Source organism: Parus major, chromosome 11 (genome assembly GCF_001522545.3).
Source record: "Parus major isolate Abel chromosome 11, Parus_major1.1, whole genome shotgun sequence".
NCBI lineage: Eukaryota > Metazoa > Chordata > Aves > Passeriformes > Paridae > Parus > Parus major.
Genome location: NC_031780.1, coordinates 13,535,109 through 13,554,574, shown reverse-complemented (window position 1 = coordinate 13,554,574; position 19,466 = coordinate 13,535,109). Strand labels below are relative to the sequence as shown.

The 19,466-nt window shown below is 40.8% G+C and overlaps 2 protein-coding genes across 5 annotated transcripts in view; both read right to left on the bottom strand.

Moving 5' to 3' along the window:
- The window catches only part of MYLK3 (myosin light chain kinase 3), a 43,578-nt gene extending 36,691 nt beyond the window's left edge, over positions 1 to 6,887 (bottom strand). Inside the window, exons 1-4 of one of the 3 annotated variants that reach the window (XM_015639891.3) lie at positions 5,958 to 6,887; positions 5,720 to 5,817; positions 5,450 to 5,527; positions 3,064 to 3,169 (exon numbers count right to left, since the gene is read on the bottom strand). The gene's annotated coding sequence lies outside the window, so the exon portion shown is untranslated. Of the gene's footprint in view, positions 1 to 3,063; positions 3,170 to 5,449; positions 5,528 to 5,719 lie in introns of all 3 variants that reach the window. The other 2 variants (XM_015639895.3, XM_015639893.3) reach the window with 2 other exon arrangements.
- A 128-nt stretch (positions 6,888 to 7,015) lies between these two features.
- On the bottom strand, positions 7,016 to 19,072 carry C11H16orf87 (chromosome 11 C16orf87 homolog). 2 transcript variants are annotated; one of them, XM_015639900.3, is made up of 4 exons: positions 18,876 to 19,041; positions 15,238 to 15,334; positions 12,944 to 13,126; positions 7,016 to 7,564 (listed from the first exon to the last, which is right to left on the bottom strand). In XM_015639900.3, exons 1-4 carry the CDS (start codon positions 18,939 to 18,941, stop codon positions 7,446 to 7,448), a joined length of 465 nt encoding a protein of 154 aa, XP_015495386.1. In that variant the 5' UTR covers positions 18,942 to 19,041; the 3' UTR covers positions 7,016 to 7,445. The 2 variants fall into 2 exon arrangements, with proteins under 2 accessions (XP_015495386.1, XP_033373196.1); XM_033517305.1 differs by lacking the exon at positions 12,944 to 13,126 and having other exon boundaries at positions 18,876 to 19,072.
- Between the last annotated feature and the right edge of the window lie 394 nt (positions 19,073 to 19,466).

The following is a 19,466-nucleotide window of genomic DNA, read 5'->3' as shown; positions in this document are numbered from 1 at the left end:
CTCCCAGTGGTGGTGGGATCTTGTTTACCTTCCATATCATGTCTGAATCCCACAGAAAAGCCCAGTAAACTCACAAGGGTACAGATGGGGAAGACCAAGCACTGGAACAAAAGAACACAGCCTCTGGAGAATTCCTTTTTCCAGTCACTTAATTTCTAGGTATAAAGGAACTGCTCAACTCCGAGAATAGCTGAAATAGCAGCATCCTTACTCCTCTGCAAATGCAGCACCTCTCCAGTCACTCTCCCTGTTCTCCAAACTGCCCTGCTGCTCCTCCCAGCTGCCAAAGGCTGAAACAATGCACTGCTTCCTTCAGTGATAGCCTGCAGCTTTCCACAGCACTCTCCCAAACAGCCTGAACACACTCCTGTTAATTCCCATCATCAGACCTTTCTCCATTCTCCAGCCAAGTCCAGCCTGTCTTTTTCCTACCCTCTCCATTCCTGGCTTGCTCTCTGGTCCCTGCCTCCCCTCCATGTCTGGAGCAGCCACAATTGCCTTCCTGCCTTTGCTATATAAGGAAACCCCACTGCAGCTCCAGGGCTGGCTAAGAAGGGAAGCTGCATCCCTGAAACCCCAGAAACTGAGATTACTGTCACCACAATGCAATCCAGTAACAGTCTGACAGTGGCCTTTTAAGTCACTGTGCTTTTGAGAATTACTGCAGTCACAGAGTGCAAGCTGTCAAAAATCCATTAAGATTTCACAGCTTGATCAGCAAAAAAAGCACTGGTAAACTGGCAAGCAATCATCGACAATCAGTAGTAATTAATATAATCTCAACCCATCTGTTACTCTCACAAAACAATTTTTAAGACTTTCTCAGATTCCCAATGTTCAAAAAATGAATCTTCTTGTTTCCAAGGAATGCATTTGTAACACAGGCATTCAAAACAGAACATGTCCCCCTGCTCTTTACCATTTGCTGTATTTTGATTTTTGATCTTTCTGTAGTTGGTAGGAGTAGGGTTCTGTTCAATTGGATTTAAATTTTTTGCAATACATTAACAGTCTAATAAAGATTTTAAAAGACAAAATATTTTGAGACTAATTTTTTTTTATGTGCTATTACCATCAGTCTCAACCACTGAACAGTACAAATTGTTCAAGTATCTGTTTCCCCTTCCAAACTCTTTTAACCTTTTATTTTTTTCCAGAACTACATTTAGATGCACACGCAGGAGCTGTAAGCAAACGTGAGCTTCCCTGTTGCTAAGTAACTGTGAGCCAGAGCCAGCCCTGCCACTGTTGTAAGCAACAGCACCACAGCTGCCAAGTTTGGAATTCGGTCAGCGTCAAGAAATGTAAGCTAAATATTTTGGATGAGACTCCCAATCTTCTTAAAATGGGTGTGAGCAACAATGAAAGAAAAATAGATCTCGAGATGACCAGACTCATGAGTAATCCTAACGCTGTGGGACACTTTCCCCTACCAGAACATTCAGGCTGTATTTCAGAATGCAGCTATTAGTATTTATCTAAATTAGGCTTCTTCCTCAATTTCCACTCAACCCATTAGACACTGCTTTGAGGTACTATTTTCAAAACATTATTCTTTGTAAGTGTTAAAAATAATAATTGTGATCATTCAGCTAAATAAAAGGTTTGTTTTAAAGTGCCTTTCTGAAAACCTTTCACTGGATGTCAAGACCTGCCACTGTAAAAAAATCTTAAAAGTAAATTCTAATGCCCATCTGCTAATCTTAATGTAGATTTGTCCATACAGTTTAGTATGGAACTTTAGTTGTGCAATTAAAAAACACATTTTTATAGTTTCTAACTTACTTTCTTGTTTGTCAACACAATCAGAGGTAAAACCACTGCAGGATCAGCCTGTGAACCAGTACTTGGCCAGACTCTCTAAATTCTGTCTTAAGCATTTCCTAACTTACTGCACCACTTTTCCTTCTTTGGAATTGCTCTGTCCTGGAGAACAGATCTTTGTCAGTTTTCTAAGATGACAGGAAACAGGCTTTATCCTCCACTGTTTCAGAAAGCTACAACAAAAGGCACTTTTACCTTAAAGCCTCAGTCCACAGCTCCTCAGTGAACTTAAACAAACTGAGCCTTATCCTAACTCCATTCACCTGAGTTACACACCAATGTTTCACTGTTTGAAAAGTCCCCAGATGAGAGGCTCATGCAGAAATAAACAGCTGCTCTTTTCCAGTTTCTTTACACTCGTGCCTTTCCTCTTACTCTGTACAACAAAACCTGTGCTGCCTCCAGGACACTGTGTGTGGTTTCACAGACAGATTTCATACCTACTGCACTCTTATGCAGGTTATGACAAGTCTAGATCTAAAGATCCCTGAACTCTGCTGTTAATAAACTGTATGCCATTCCTTTAAAATGTCCTTTAACACATCAGCATTTTTTATTTGACGAAGAAGTCAACTCCACCAATAAGCACTACTTTGAAATACACCACACACTGCTGTGCCAGTAAAATAATTTATTAATTTTACTGAAAAACACAACTCCTGGGTCACCTCTTGCTCCAGTGAGTTCACTGACCCTCAAACACTTCTTTGGTGTTGCTGAGAAGCAGGAGGTGGGATGCAGAGCACCTTCACAGCAGAGACTCCATCTCCACCATTCCAACCTCACTACACCTGCTCACATGGCCACAGACAAAAACACACGTTTTGCTCCACAACTTCTCCAAATAAAGCAACTCTGACCTCAGTCTGAAGATTTCTCTTTATTAGCATGATATTTTCCATTAAATATTCATAAGTTGTTTGTTCCAAGACAAAACAGACACCACAGAAACTTGGTAAACTGCCAGACTATTAATATTTGTACTCCTGGTATCTGGAACACTCACTGTTCTTAACAGCATTTTATGGTCCTCAATGCTGTGCAGGATTAAAAATAGTATTTAATTCTTAACTCTTATTAATAAAATTAGTAAGTTATAATTGAGAGAAATAACACACAGTAGAATACCAAAGGCAGTAAACGAAGACAGAGCCCAGGTTTGAAGCATGAAGTTAAGCACCACCACAAAAAGCAGCTTATTGGAGGGAGTGAGGGGAAGATGAAGAAGAGGTACCTGACCTTTTCCTGGGGAAATGCTGCATGATGACACCAAATGATTCATGTGAACCATGTTCTGGGCTTGGAACTTTAAACAACTTTGGTGAAAGCAGATTTAGGCTTTCTTCTGCAGAAAAAAATTAAATACATTTACATATCAAATAGATTTATTCACTCTCATTGCCTCCTGCCTAATCAATTCCTTTCCTCTTACTTGGGTGGCACATCCCAACCAACAGCTGGCAGTGCCAGAAACCCTTTTAAAGTAAGTGCAGGGAAAAAAAAACCCCAAACAATTTAGTACATCGATTCACAGATATTTTCAGTTCATTATGAACTCACAACCTCTGTGGAAATCACTCAGTGTCTGATGTGCCATAATGCAGAAAAACTGATCTTCATCTCAACCAAAAAACCTGCTTAATCATTTATAGCACTGGGAACCAGACTTTAAATTCTGTAACCTGTTTTGAAAGTAGTAACCCAAAAAAAGAAATAAAATTATTCTATTATTTATTAGAGCTGTCCTACCACCACTGCAACCAAGATACAAGCACAGTCCAAGACATAAGGAACAGACACAGAGCTGCTAATAGCCTACATGATCACTGTTTCACTCTAAAACACCCCAAAACATAGAAAAAACTACAAAAAAAAATAATCAAAAAGCACTATGTAAAACCAACCTAAATATCTTGTTTGAGAACTGATATTCAAAGCCAGTATCTCATTTTTAGTCTCCTTCTCAATAAATCATGCCCAACCACAGGACAATGATAATTGGCAGAGTATTCCCTAATATCTTGTCTCAATTTTAACTTTTTTAAATCAACCATACAAAAATAACTGGACAATTAAAATAGGTTTGCAAAATTTGACCAAAGAAAACTTCCAGGGGATGTGAAGTGCTCCCTTAAACTATTTTCTATTTGATTGCCAGTTTAAAGTTCAGGGTACTGTGGTCCTGACAAATTATCCAACTCCACCAATCCTCACACCTCAACAACTGATGTCACACAATTGATGAAGCAATGTTTCAGTGCAGACATTTGTAGGATTTTCATTCCCCATGCTAGGTAGGAGTGATGTTCTGAAGAAAAATAATCTTTCAGGCTGCTTCCACTGAAAACTAAACACTACCCTCTTCCTGGCCTCCATGGTGAGAACGCCTGAACACCAAGAGCTGTTTAGGATACGGCTGCCATCTAGGAGCAGAGCAGAGGAAATGCAGAGAGATCTCAAGCCAAAATTTCAACTGTGAGCCCACTGTATAGTCAGACATGCTATTACACAAAGCTATAAACACTGGAAGCCCAGATCTTTGGGAAAAAGAAATGGGAAAGTAGTGGCAAAAAGCAAAACTTGTTAAAAGGTGGTTTACAAACAGTTCCCAATACAATCCTAAACTAATTGGTTCACAACAAACAGTTTATCCAGTCAGGCAAGTCAACATGTACAGAGATGCAGTGGTATTTCACTTTCTATTGTTTTGTTCATTAAAACACTGCAGCCTAATTCACTTTTTCTGAAAGACTATTTTTCCATGTGAGGTTGCAGGCTAGAAAAAATGCAGTGACACAAATGAAGTCAGCCTGAACCACAATGACAGCCAAAAGCAGAGCCCAAAATCTTACACTGAAACTGAAGTCACAAAAAAACCTTCACATAAGCAACTTCCTGAAGCCTTACCATATTTATTCTTGTTTCTCAGAAACTATGCAGTTTCCAAGCAAGTCAGAAACTGCAGTACATAGAATTTTACTCTTTCATCATTCAGCTGTCACTGGCTTTATTTTAGTTTCATAGACCGAGAACAAATACAATTTACAATTATAATTTCCAGTGATTTTCCAGTGTTTCATCCAGGGATCATCTCTAACACACAAAAGAAAGAGCTCTTGAGATCCACCATGTTGATGCCTATTTTGTACAAAGCAGACTCTTTCCAGTTCAGTTACTGAATATGTTCCAAGAAATCTGCCTTGGCACACCACAGTTACCAGAGCTTTTGGAAGAGCCCAAAATGTCCTGTCTATTTAGGGAAGAATGGCTTGCTCCTGGCTAGTGGGAAGAGAAAGTCAGGTTTCTTGCTTTGCCAGATCCCCTGGCAAAGACACAGTCCCCCTCCCTAGGGTGTTTTCAAGGCCACCTGCTTCCATCACAGCTTTCTCAAAGAAACTGGAAGCCATCAGGGGAAGAGAAGTAATGAGGATATAGGAAAGAGATGACAGAAGAGACCTGGGGAATACAAAGAGAAGAAATACAGAAATAGAACTCAACCACTGTCTCAGGAGAGCCTCGGCCAGTGAAGGAGAAAAAATGGCCTTGCACATTTGAGAGGTACCAATGTGTTTTGCAAAAGCACTGATTAGAAAAGGCACCAATCTAAATGTAGAAATTAACTTACAGTTTTGTCACATCCAACAACATTAACTTCAATCCTGTGATGACAATGAATTCCATGTGCAGGAGCAGAGATAGAAACCTGTAGGAAAGCAGGACAGAGCACTAAAGAGACTGCTTTGGCAGCTCCCCCTGTCCCTTCCTAACACATCTCATTCCAGCCACAGAAGCAACACCAGCCTAATCACATCCTTAAGTCAGAACTTCCCTTTTGGCACTGGGACTTTAACAACTTACCAAACAAACTTATTCTCTGTCCTGAAGACTGACTCACCTGTTCTTACTACTGGTATCTGTGACAGGCTACAGCTCTGGGAAGCACAAGTTTAATGATGCAGAGTAGTAGGTCCTGTATTTGCAGTTTCTCATTTACTGGAATAAAGACAAATGTGTTTTAGTGGCCTAAGCACATTTCCACACCATCTCTCTTATCCAGTGTTAATAAGGATGCAAATTATTCCTTAGGAGTTAAGAAGTAAAAACCACTTTCCATGCTTCCTGCTTTTACTTACACGGTTTGCATTTGATCAGTGCCTTGTGGTTTAACTTGAAGCTATCACGGCTCCTTCTGTTAATCAGTAACTAACAACAGCCTGTATTTGATAGTCCAGCTTTATTAATAAATATCTTGGCTTCCACCCAGGGATCAGTTCTGTAGCTGAACCTCATTGGGCAATTCTCATTATTCAATGTGATATTGAAAAGCTCCAGTAATACTGAAGAAAAAGACATTTAGTTGCATTCCCCCTCCTACAATAGAGCAAATGAAAGGTGACTAAACCCCAGTGCGTCAGATTTTATGAATGTAAATTATCTCCTACACCTCCCCCCTCAGGATTTTACACAACTTGAGGCTTTGAGGTTTTCTTTTTTTGTAAAATACAGCCCCCATAGTTACTAAAGGAAGAGTTTTCACTGCAATTGCACTATACCACTTTAAGAAAGACTACTTTGTTAATGTCTTCCCCAGGAAAGGATTGTTTCTATCAAAACAGCTGACTTTTGCACTCAGACTTGGCTTTAGTATTTACAGTCAGCAATCCAAACACAATACCAATAAGAATTATGCTTTTAAAGGACAGACAAAAAAAGCTATGGGTAATAAAAGGAGCTACAACATCCTCGTGTTTTGGAAATACCAGTCACAGGATGCCAACTGCAGATCTACATTTCTGATGTCTCCTTCTCTCCCTTTCCAGTAAATAATGGGCCAAGAAAGAATACAGGACAGGAACTTACAGCTGAACAAGGCAGATACTCAGCAAATAATTGTGACAAAACAAGTACTTGGCTCTCAAACTTCAAGACTCCCAAAGTATATGGTTTTTAGAAAACAACTCTATGGAGCAAGAAATTATTTTCTAGAGATAATTAATAAAATTTATGAAGTTGTCTAACAAAATAATCCTCCCAAATGAAACTACTTTAATTTTCTTCCTACCAGAATTATATCACACCTATTAAAAATGTAAAACTGAAGTCATACCCAGGATGAATACCAGATTTGTAAGAGGATTAAAACAACACACCCTGAGTATCACAAATGTACTTAATTCTCAGTTCAATAAAATACTGGAATATCAATTTATTAAAAAGTTATGTGAACTGTACATACATAAACTGCAATATAGCTGAAAAATCTGAAATATATAACTTTAAAAGAAAATCATTTATTTCTGAAAATATTTAAAATATTGCATTTCTGGCAGCAAATTCAAAAGAAGTGCTCTGGGATGGGTGCAGTCTCTCTGTGCATTTGTCTAGCATTTGTCTTCAAGGCGTGAAACATATTTGCTTTCTGATTTTTCACAGCACAATCTTGTGACCACTTTCTTTCTGACTTGTAGAGACAGAATTCTATTTCCAAGAACAGGAGTAGAATTTTAACAGGAAATACTACGGTCCTTGTTGGTGCAGACAACACACTTCCCGAGAGTCCATGGCACCTTGGAAATCTGCTAGCCATCCTGCATAAAACTGCATCAGATTGTGCTCACAAGTTACAGAATAAGTCTTTGATTGATAATTTTTCTGTTTATTTCCGCCAAGGCCACTGAAAATACGAAGGCCTTTTCATCTGAAAGGTTAGCATACATGTCAACTTCTTTTTCTTGTTTCTCTGTAGAAGAAAAAAAAGTCACTATTAGAAGCTTTTTCGAAGTTAATGCAAGTTACACAGAAATTAATAAATTACGTGAAGTAGTGGAATTAAGTTAGACAATCAACTCCTATGCACAGAGGGAGTGACAAAGAGGAGGAAGTAATTGAGGCACACAAAGGTGCTGGAAGAGCTACAGAATGAGTCAGCCAAAAGCATGACTGAATTTCTCTTCTTTAACGATGAAGGAAGAATGAGTCGTTAACATAAAAATAAACAAGTATTCAAGTCTCCCTTCAGGTTTTTTTCTTTTAGTGGTTTGGGTTTTTTTCTTTTACAGAACCACCTCCCATCCAAGAAAACAAAGCTATTTTACAATATTCACATTAAACACAAGATTTTCCCCCTTACTTTACATAAAATAACTCTACATAAAAGAAACCCGGGAGTTTAATGACAGTGTCAAAGGCCAAAGAGCAGATACTTGGATGAAGTCAGGCTCCAAATTTATCATCATGCGCATTTCTGGACTTCCTACACTGCAGACTTTCCATCTTATCCCAGCTGTAGAACAATGCTAACATCTCATTGAGCAAGTAAAAGCCCTTGAGTTCCCTGTGCTGATGTTGGCTTGCCTCAATGCCACAGAAACACAACAGGAAGCCATAAAAAAATTTCTGTACCACAGTGCTCAAATAAACTAAGTTACACTACAAAAATCCATAAAATAATACAATTTGAGAAATACCACTTTAATAAATACCCCCTCCTCCAGATCATGACTAGTTCTATCCCAGTTTAGCTAGCCACAGGTAGCTGACACAAATTGTTAAGAAAATAAAGCAAACAAAAACATTTTTGTCAGAAGACCAGGCTTGTGGACAGAAGAAAGAGAGAAATACATCCAGAGCTTTCAGCTGTGGAACTCCATCTCTAACCCAGGTGTGGCCTGGACTCATTTATAATCACAACACAAAGCTCACGTGAGAGACCCCTCTGTCTCACAACCACAGTCACACACATCCACACTCTGGCAACTGTTCCACCAAGACACCTAAACTAGCATGGGAAAGCCAAAGGAAAGGCAGCACTGGAAAATAACAGAAAGCAAGACCAGGAGAAAAGGTCCCAGCATCTCCTATCTCCACCCACCCACACAGTTACCCTTCAATGGGTTCACATTCATAATAATGGTTTTAGATTTGGCTTCACATTTCTGTTATAGCTACAGAAGAAACTCCAGCGACTGCCTTCTGTGTGAAATCAAGTGCTTGTGTTCAACAGCTAAGTGAGAGAAGCTCCAAAATCCTTTACCACTATGTTCTGATGTAATACTGATACAAAAAACAGCAGAAACCAGCTTTTTGCTGACTTCCTGGCTATGCAAGGCAATATCCTCTAGTGTACTGAGTTTGACATGAGTTTGAAAGTGAGTTTCGCTGCCAGTCCTACCCCGCAGTTTAAGACAAATCAGCTTCTATATGTACACTCTGGGTTGCTCCACTTCCTCCCTCTCATTCAAAAATTAACAATGCTGGGAGTTGTTCTGAGCACAGACACTACACACACTGGCTATTCCATATTAATCTCTTCTATTTTCATATCTAAGTCCCACCCCTTGTTTCATACTTCCTGATCCAAACGAATCCAGCCACAACTTGAACATATCATCACCCAGCAAAATTAAAAATACTCTCCCTGCACCGCACCCTGGTCTGTTGTGGACTTCTTAGTTTTCCTTCCTCCCTGTCCTCCCAGATCAGCCTTATTCTGAGACTTCAGCTTACTGAAATCTTGATATCAAAGAGTATGAGGGTTTACCACAAGTGTGCAAGGACAATTGTAGTTGTCATCAGTAACAAGTGAAGAGCTCAGACCTGTGTGACATTTTATCATACACCAGTCCTAGGATACCACAGCTTCCACACACATTCTGAAAACTTTCCACTTCAGTCTTAAGTGAGAATAGTTTTGACTCATTTCTCTATTATGTGCAAATGCAAAACAGCATTGTGTTTCTGCAAGACAGTAAGACATTAAAAACTAGAGGGTTGGCTGTACAACTAAGAGGCTATTAAGGCAAAAATAGTTTTTCTGGATTATGTCTCTTGCATCCCCAGATCTCCTACAATCCCTTTATACTGCAGCCCTTAAAACAGTGATTACGTATAAATCACATATGGACTCCCCCTTCACAAATTTTGTATGGATTCATTTTTCAAGATAGCAAGTTACTTCAAATACACACACTGGACAAGCAAATGTGAGTAATGCAGCTGGAAATGACTGGAAAAAGAAAACTTGCATCATGAAAATGTATTCAACTTAAGTTTTATCGGGATACTGAAATATATGTATATACCTTTATGAAAATTTGGCTTGCTAAGTAACAAGTCTTCTTTAACAAGTCTACTACTCTTACTGAGACTTGCTGGTAACCTCTTTCAGAATAACCTCTTCCTCCAATATATAAGGGATTTTGTTTGCTTTAATACAATCAGGGTTATTACCCAGATAACAGAGCAACCTGGGAACCAGTCTAGCTGTGTGTCACAGTCCCACACAGTAAAACAAAATACACCTCCACAACAAAATCAGAGTCAAATTATTATGAAGTGTGTGTATTTTCAAAACACACTGTAGTACATCTGACAAAGAAATTAAGACAATTTTGACAAGCCAAGGCTGCAGGGAGAAGTTCCTGTTTTCCAGAGTGATCACATGGCACTGAAACATGTGATAGGATGATTTTCTGGTACTATACTATACTGTACTGTCCTGCCATATCCCCTCAATCTACAACTGCTTCCTCTCTCCTCCCCCTCCATTCTTTCTTGTAAATCTGCAGGGAAAATAGCTTATTTTAAAGAGCCTTTTTGCTTATTCTCTTCTTCTTAATTGCTGCAGCTCTTTGCTCTAATGTGAGCCAGTCACAAAGGACACAAAAGAACCAGTCAAAGGCACAGACATAACTGGGAACAAGCACACTGTGTATGGAATTGCATGACAAGCAAGGAAGCTAAGCTACAGATGTCATTTGGGTCTTTAGGAAGGAAATGTTCGCAGCTGGATGGTCTTCAAACATACAGATAATATGTTCTTCCATGTTAATACAACTGAGGTGTTTTCTGTCTGCCTGTTTTTCCATCTACAAATGCATGAGGAACCAAATGTTCTAACACTCATGCAAGCAGTGGCTTCTTTTCAAGACTTTGGGGCAAAAGCAGAACCTCTAGTGGCAAGTAATACATACATCGAGACATCCAACAGGCAAGGAAATAAACTACTGACATCTTGCACTCCAGAGCTGACTTTCAATACACACAGACTGCTACAAGGACTAGCAACCATTCACACAGAAACCACCTTAACTGTAGTAGAATTACAGTTGTTTAATATACACAAACAACACTTCCAAGCAGCAGATGTGGTAAAAGAATAGTATTTCTAAAACTCCTGCTAATTACTCCACACATAGTAATTTCAATTTTGTGAGCAACTTCAAAAGGGAGAGGTTAATATTAACTTGTTTTAGTAATTACTTACAAAAGGATGAGTTCCCTGCTGAATTTATTTTCATAGCCATGACAGCCTTACATATCAATTTTTTTTTAAATCTGCCTGATAATGATCACAGTGGTCTACACACATTACAGTCTGACAAAACCAGAAGTAACAAAATACTCTGGGCCTAATCCTCAACAATAAGATGAGCTGGGACAGAGACAATGACAAATGGATGTGAGCCAAATCCCTGCACAAGAGGCTGAGGAAGAAACAGCCAACACAAGATCAAGAAAAAGGGATGGTAAAAACATCACAAGAAAATGAAGGCAGTCTTATCAAGTAAGATTCAACTTTAAGAAAACCCCAAGAAAAGGCACACCACACACACTCTTTATAAGCAAAGATCCCACTATATCCAGATCTCTAATCTTCTGTCTCAGAGCACTGCAGCACGAGGTTAGAAACGTTCAGCCTCATGGATAGGAAAACATCTTCTCTAAATATTCCTCCTGCTGTCAAATTCTTGCTTTTTGGAAACCATAAAACACGTCTTAAGAAAATGGATCTTTTCCTTTGGTAGCTTAGATTGCTTTCCTCTTTGTCAGGGGACAGAAAAGAAAATTCACTTTTTTTATAGGGCAACCCAAGCAGATCACTGGAATTTTAAAAACAAGGCTGGCTGTGAACTAGACTGGCAGTTAAATGCCTAGAAAGGATCCTAAAGCTACCAGACAAAATCCAGTTTGGGTCAGTAACACACAGGGAAGCTACACACATCAGTAAGTCATATGCCATAGTGAAGAGATTAGACACTACAAAGTGCATCTCTATAACAGGAAAACAATTGCCATCTGGAAAATATACAGAAATTAAATTCCACCTCCTCTTCCCACATTGAAAGCACTAAAAAAACCCCAACAAATCCAATTTATACTTGGTTTTTACACAAAAGAAACATTAAGAAACAGATTTACATTAAACAGCAGAGATCAAAATTGCTTTTGAGAAGTAAGAAATTAAAATAATTTTCAGCATGGAAAAGGAAGGTGGAAAGGATGAAATAACTGCCTTTCTGAGTTATGCCACATGACATACTTCAAGACTTCAGGAGTTTTAGGAACAGTATCTGCTGAATATTTGTATGATGTCATGTTATTCCCCTTTTATCTGCCCTCCAACCTTCTGAAGCCCATGCTAAGTTTTGGATTCATAGTAATTTTAGACCTGAATTATTTCAGAACACAGCTAGCAAATGCAGTGTCAATAGGCTCTGAGAACAAGAGCCCTAAGAGACAGTTACATTCTTGAGGGGTTCTAGAATTACTCTAGCTATGTAACAGCCTCTTGATTGTATAATGATTAAAAACAGCAAGTCACCAAGGAACCTTAACAGGCAGGAAGGCATTCTTCCCTCCAGAAACATGTGACCAAAATTCACATCATAATAGTGATTCGAGATGCCCTTTTTACTTTGGCCCTCCAAAAGGTTTCAAGAAACTTTTTAAGCAATCCAGTCATCCTAATCCCCTTGCTGACAACACATATCATTATATAGTTTGTTCCTGTGATACAGAGCAGCAGCACCTCAACAAAAAATAAAACAAAAACGAAAAAACCTACTTAACACTTCAGACCAATGGCTTTCAATCTGCATGTTGAAACTTGATACAGTGGCTAAAAATACAGATTTACATCTTTGTAGTTAGTTTCATCACACACTGAAATATAAAACCAGAGGTCTCTACACATGCAAATCAGTCCCTTCCCCACATTAAGGTATCAGGTACTGGCTGAACTAGTCTAGTTTAAATGGTTTGAATAGTATAAAGGTTTACTGATTAAAAAAAGATAAAAACAGAAAATCCAACAAACAGATTTCTCCAGCTCTCATACCTCTTTCTTCCTCGTGCTTTTTCGCCGAGGCACTCTTAGGTCTTCCTCTTCCTCGTCTGCTATGATCTGAATGGCTGTTAGACCTGGATCTCTTTCGGTTCTCTAAGTCTTTATTTACTGCAGAATTTATCTTCTCTCGCTTAACTCTCTCTGTCCGCCTCCTTTTGGCCTCACTCTTGTTTTCTGTGCAAATGAACAGAAATGGCATGATCCACGGCTGTTTTCATCTTTCTTCTTAATTTACTCTTAATGCTTACCCCACCCAATCAACCTTTTCCTTTAAAGTGGTCAGACTGCCTATACCTTTACAGAACAATTGCATCTGCACAATATCCACAAAGAAATTAAGGTGCCAGATCCAGAATGACGCTTCACTTCTTGATTACAAGGATCAATCCTTTAATTACTTCAAAAGCCTTTTGCAGCATGAGATGTTTGCTGGTACAGAAGAAGCTGTTTCCCAAATAAGAACACAGACTGCACACATCACAGTCCTTAAGACACCCCATTGTATCTGTTCCACTAGAAAAAGTTTATCATACAGCAAGCACCACAGCACTTGGGCATCTTATGGCATGAACAATGAAATCATTGCTGGTGCTCAGACAAATCGAATGCTGAGCCAATGGTGCTGTCAGTAAATGCCACAAAACACAGCACACGTGTCCCACCACATCCAACCTGTGACAAGGCCTCCTCATGCACATTGCTGAACAGGTGTACTGCTTTCCTAAACACCAAAGTCAGTAAAATAAAGGAGTATTTATATGAGTTTCATCTGGAAGTTAAGTATGAATTAATGAGATTGGGTACCAAATATAGTACAGTGACCACAGCACACTCATGGATTAGCTGCACATTTGTAAGGCAGCAGCACCACTCTACAGTAGTTGTACTGCTGAAAATACTGCAACAGCATTTTCTAAAAGAAGTTGTGGTTACCTTAGGAGCACAATATAGACATACACAGTCTCCTACTGTATCTCTCTGGGGAAGTGATTTCCTTTGGCTGCAGCTGTCCCATTAATCTTGTACAGACATGGGGCACAAGCTGGACAGCAGGGTCCAGTCACTACTGCTCATACAGAGCCTGTGTGTCACAGTGTCACAGCCAGGGTGAGGTAGCAGGGGAACCTCTTTAGACCCTGTCTAACCCCTGCTCATATAGGGCCACCAAGAGCCAGCTGCCCAGGACCATGTCCAGAAGGCTTTTGAGTACCTCCAAGGATGGAGACTCCACAACCTCTGGACAACCTTTGCCAGTGCTTGGTCACACCCACAGCAGAAAGCACTTTCCAGCAGGATGGCCCCCAGCACATACTCATTTTGCCTCCCCTGGTGCATTTCCTCTGTACAAAGCTGAATTATAAAACCAGATTATGGCCTTCAGCTTCATTTGGTAGTTACTTTACCAAGAAAGTGGGAAGAGGAAAGAAAACTGACCAACACTTCCAGTCTACCACAGATATTTCTTAACCTCCTCCACTTGAAAGTTCAGTTATCAACATAATGTCGCCTAATTCCTACCAGTGGTAATCTACAGCTATCCTTCAATACACTGATACAAAACATCAAATAGCTGAGCTCCATTTTGTAGGTCTGGTAGATAATTTTAAAAAGTAGATATTATAAATCAGATATTTGTTGGGTTTGGGAGAGGTTTTTTGTTTTTTTTAAAAATATATATCTTCCCTGTCAGGATCTTTTTCTGACTAATTCTTATTACTGGAGGAAGTGATATAAATGAACACAAGGAGAATGCTATTCATGCCAGAAAGCACATTAAACTGACTTCTTACTGTGTCTATCAACAAAAGACACACAAGTTAGGCACAAAAAAAGCACTATTTAATTTAATCAAGGAGAGAAAAGCAAGATCCACCCAGCTTTAGATTAAACATTATGACCAATTTTTTATTGTCAGAAAACCAGCTTCAATCAGGATGTGCTCTGAAATCAGATCCTTTTTGGACCTCTACACATTTAGCTTCAAAACAGGATTAACATAAAGCATTCTGTATGGGGTTATTCTGCATAGTGAACAATGTGTGCAGCTAGAACATACACAGAATAAATGCCAACATCACCAGTACAAAGGAAGATTTAAAACACTAGCTTTCCTCCTCTCCTCAAAATTCAAGAAAAATCACCATATTCAAAGTCTACCAAGCACAAATTCAAGGGAAAGTGAACAGAAAACAGTCAATTTACACAGAGAAGTAAAACACTATCTTTTGCCTCCAGGAAAGAAGGGGAGAAAACTTGCTCCCTTTCTCCCTCTCTGTAAGCATTACCTGTGATGGGTGGTGATCTCTCAGCACGTTTAGCGTGCAAGAGTTTTCGACTGATAAATATGTAGCCACAGGGACATGATTTACATGCAACAGGAACCTGGAAAAACAAAAGACAAATTTTTCAAATGATTTCATCTTATGACAAAACTCCTGTCCCATAAACAAAAAACCCATGCTTTGTAACTCACATTTTGTCCTCAGAGATAACTCTTCAAATTCAGTCATTACTGCAAACTATGGCCTGTCCTGTTACTGTATTTAAACACAGTAAAACCAGATTCTGCTGTAAATCACTCACCAAGCCTTTTCTTTATGCAGTTGCTAAAAATCAAGCTTGAAATGTACAGCTGTTGTGATTGCTTTGCACTACTTTTCCCCAGACTGACAGGAAGGGGGTGGGGGAAAGCAGAGAGCATTAAAGGAAGGCTGAATTAAAATAGAATTACAATTTCTCTTCAGAGCTCTCAAATATCAGCAGTCAAATCAGTCAGACATTTCCAGTTTTGCTTCCTCTACTTACTTGTAAAAAAAATAAAATAATTATGAGTTAAAACCGTCAGTACATTGTGAATGCATTCACTTTCAGCAGCATTTGAAAGCAGCTCCTTTAGAGAGGAGCAGCTTTAGAGGCACAATAGAGCCTGAAGCAAAACAGATGCATTTGTAGCACTCTCTGCTCCAGCGCTGCAGACAAGGCCGGGTGGGTACAGAAGGACCTCGTTAATTCAACATGCAAATAACCCAGCCCAGCCAGGCAAGAACTGACTGACTGCAGGCCCAGGAGGTGGAGAGAATACAGCGCCTCTGATCAGCTAAACAGACAGCAGCAGTACACTCCCCCAGAAAATAACAATGTAAAACAAGAAATGCCACGTTTAATATAAAAAATAACAAAAATTCACTCCCAGCAATTAAAAAAAAAAAAAAGCAACACTAACAACTTACATACTCATTACCGTAGTGCCAAGATCTTTTGAAATCTTTTAGAGTAGTAAGGAATACAGCATGTTGCTTTGATTAGGTTTAAGACTGAAAACACAAATCAAAGCAAGTTTAGGCAGAGATCTGGAAGAGATTAAACACCACACATTAAAGTGGAGTCATGCTGAAGCATGATAGTGGGGGAAAAAAGGCAGGAGGTAATTTCTTAAATGTAATTCTTTAAGACAGGTCACTACAAGTTTGCCAATGCCCAATGAAACAAACAGGAGCATAGAACCACAACTGCCTCCTCAATTTAACCAGACATGGAGAAGAACCAAGTTCCAAAATTCTACTGACTCAAAAAACCCTGCCAAATTAATATGTGAATTTGTAAATGGGAACTTAACTGCTTCTCAGAATAAACAAATTCTTTTGCTTTCTGTAGCACATCTGAGCTCCTGCACGTCACCCTACAAAAGCTTTCAGATAGACTTTTTGATACAGGTTTTGCAGAACTAGATTTTAACTCCTTTTATTGAGACATCAACATAGTAAAAACGAGTCCAATAGAGGTTTATTGAACTTTAAAGGTCAGAATTTAGCAGACTTGTGTGCACATTTGTCTCCTTGTTCATGTCAGTGTAACAGTACTAAAGCTCCACTATTTTGCAGATAATTTGAGTGTGTTCTTAAGGTGATACAGAGTTCCAGCTAATTCCATTTTTGAACACTTGGGTCTCTCCAATAATTACCTTTCCAGACTCGGCCTAAAAAACAACAACAACAAAAAAAACAGGTTTGGCAAAGCCACCCAAGGGGATTGGAACAGAGTCAGTGTTTTTCAACGAACTCAGCTGTGTTTAACAGAACAATACTGTTCTCGTGTTACGGGTTTCACACCTAGGGGTGTGCATCATTTCAGGGTGGGGGGTCTGGGGGAAGGGGTTTATCAATGAAACCTATCAGTTATCCTTTGAAGACCCACACTGATAACATCCTGCAACATAACTATGGCAACAGACTATTTCACACTGTTTAATATTTTCCTAACGAAAAGGAAATTTTACCTGATGCTAAATTTAAAAGTGGTAATTATTTCTTCAGATTGACTGCAAGTATTTCAGGCTCCCTAGTTCAATGGATCTGTGCTTTGATTGTGAAAATAGTGAAATATGATATATTATCTAAATTACAACAGAAAAATGATTTGAAGTCTAAGTGCTACTCAATATTTTGCTCCACTAATTGTGGCTGACTAAATATTTCCACACGTGCTACTTCTGAAAAAATCAGAAACAAATGGTAAGCCCTTGCTTTTCAAAGAATTTAAGAAACATCAGGACAAGACAATCAGTTAAGAATTATATGAAAGTTTCCTCCAACTCTGCAAAGGGTTGACTGGTACTGTAGGCCTTATTTCCTTGCTCCCTCTCAAATATTTGGCAGTGGAAAACAAGGTCCTATGAGCAATGTGTGCCGGGGCAGGACATGTAAGCATTTAAAATCTATTTAAGATACAGAAGAGTTGCTAACAGAAAATCTACATTGACAAGAACTAAAACAAGTGATATGTGTATAAGTGCAGAACAAAGTGACAGTTTTCACATCATCTTAAAAAACCTACAATGTTTGCTTACTTATTGTTGGTAGTTTGACATTCACTACATTTATTTAAAAAAACCCCAAACAAACAAAAATACCACCACTCTCATATATGAGTTATCCCTCGTTTTCGTTTCTCCTTTCACCAACTGAATAACCAGAACTTGGCTCACGAATTCTTTCTCAGAAATAGTGTTTCAGTGACGTGCTTAACGTGCATTTGCAGCGGTTGATCTGTTGGTTAAAACATGAAACGACGCCCACACACAGCTCAGCACTGCCAACTGTGCCAGGATGTGTAGGAATACTGTAAAAACTATGCAAGTCAGAACAAAAAAAAAGTGGGTTTTTTTAAAAGCTATGCAAGTAGAGAAAAATTAGGTGAGGCTATTTATTTTTTTCTAAGCACGGCTAAGCCAGTGAATGGGGGTGACTTTCCAGGGTCACATAACAGCGCCGATGCTCCCAGGAGCGCATGTGACAGGCGCTGCCCCTCGGCCGAGCCCCACGGCCGCTGCTGCAGAGCCGGGCCATTGTTCGGAGCTCCGCTGGAACGAACTCGCCCGCTTTTAATACATCGTTCCCAGTAAATGGAGACAAGCTCCTGAAACGGCAGCGGTGCAAAGCAGCTGCCGCTCTGTGTGAGTAGCTCCATTTTACGCACGCAAGGAACCCTCAGCGGGACACGAACAGCTCACTTGGGCACTTTGGGCAGGAATTGCACCAAAGGTCTCGGTTTCGCTGCTTCCGAACCACCCCACGTGAAAACATCACCTCTGAGCCCTCTCCCCAACACCGCTGGGCACATCAGTCATCCAAAGGGCAAACTGCATTATATAAACCAGCCCGTTCATTGTATTTTTAACAGATCACACAGTTACTAAACAACAGCAGCACATAAACAAGAGGCTCTGCAGTCGCGCAGGAAGCCCTCAGCACAATACAACTACTCCACTACCCTGCCAGAGGGACGCGGTGTTCAGCCCGCATTCCACGCAGAAGCTGCAAAGCCAACAATCACTCGGTTCACACAAACCCCGACTCGCAGCCGCACGGAGCCGGGCTGCCCGCTCTGCCCTCCGCAGCCCAGCGCTCGGCCGGCAGCCGCTCACCTGCTGGTCGCACTCGGGGCAGGACTTGGTGGCCATCTTCACTTTCTTGGCCCTACTGGAGGACATGCTCGCTGCTGCCGTGGCTGGGCTGACACGGCCGCGGCCGGAGCGCCCGCCCCGGGAGGAGCCGGCGGGAGGAGCGGGAGGAGGCGGCCAGCGGAGGAGGCGGTGGGAGGACTGGGTGGAGACGACCAGAGGAGGAGCCGGAGGAGTGAGGAGCGGCGGGAGGAGCGGGAGGAGGCGACCAGAGGAGGAGCCGGAGGAGTGAGGAGCGGCGGGAGGAGCGGGAGGGAGGAGGTGGAGTGAGGAGCGGCGGGAGGAGGCGACCAGAGGAGGAGCCGGAGGAGTGAGGAAGCGGTGGGAGGAGCGGGACAAGCCCCGCCCACATCCCGCGCGCGAGCGGCCGGCCCCGGCCGCGCCCGGATTGGCTGCGCGCGGGTGGCGCTCGGAGCCCCCTGGCGGCAGCGCTGGGAACGGCCGGGACGCTGAGGGAGCGGGAACGGGAGCGGGAACGGGAGCGGGAACGGGAGCGGGAACGGGAGCGGGAGCGGGAGCGGGTACGGGAGCGGGGAAGCCTGAGTGGAATGTCCC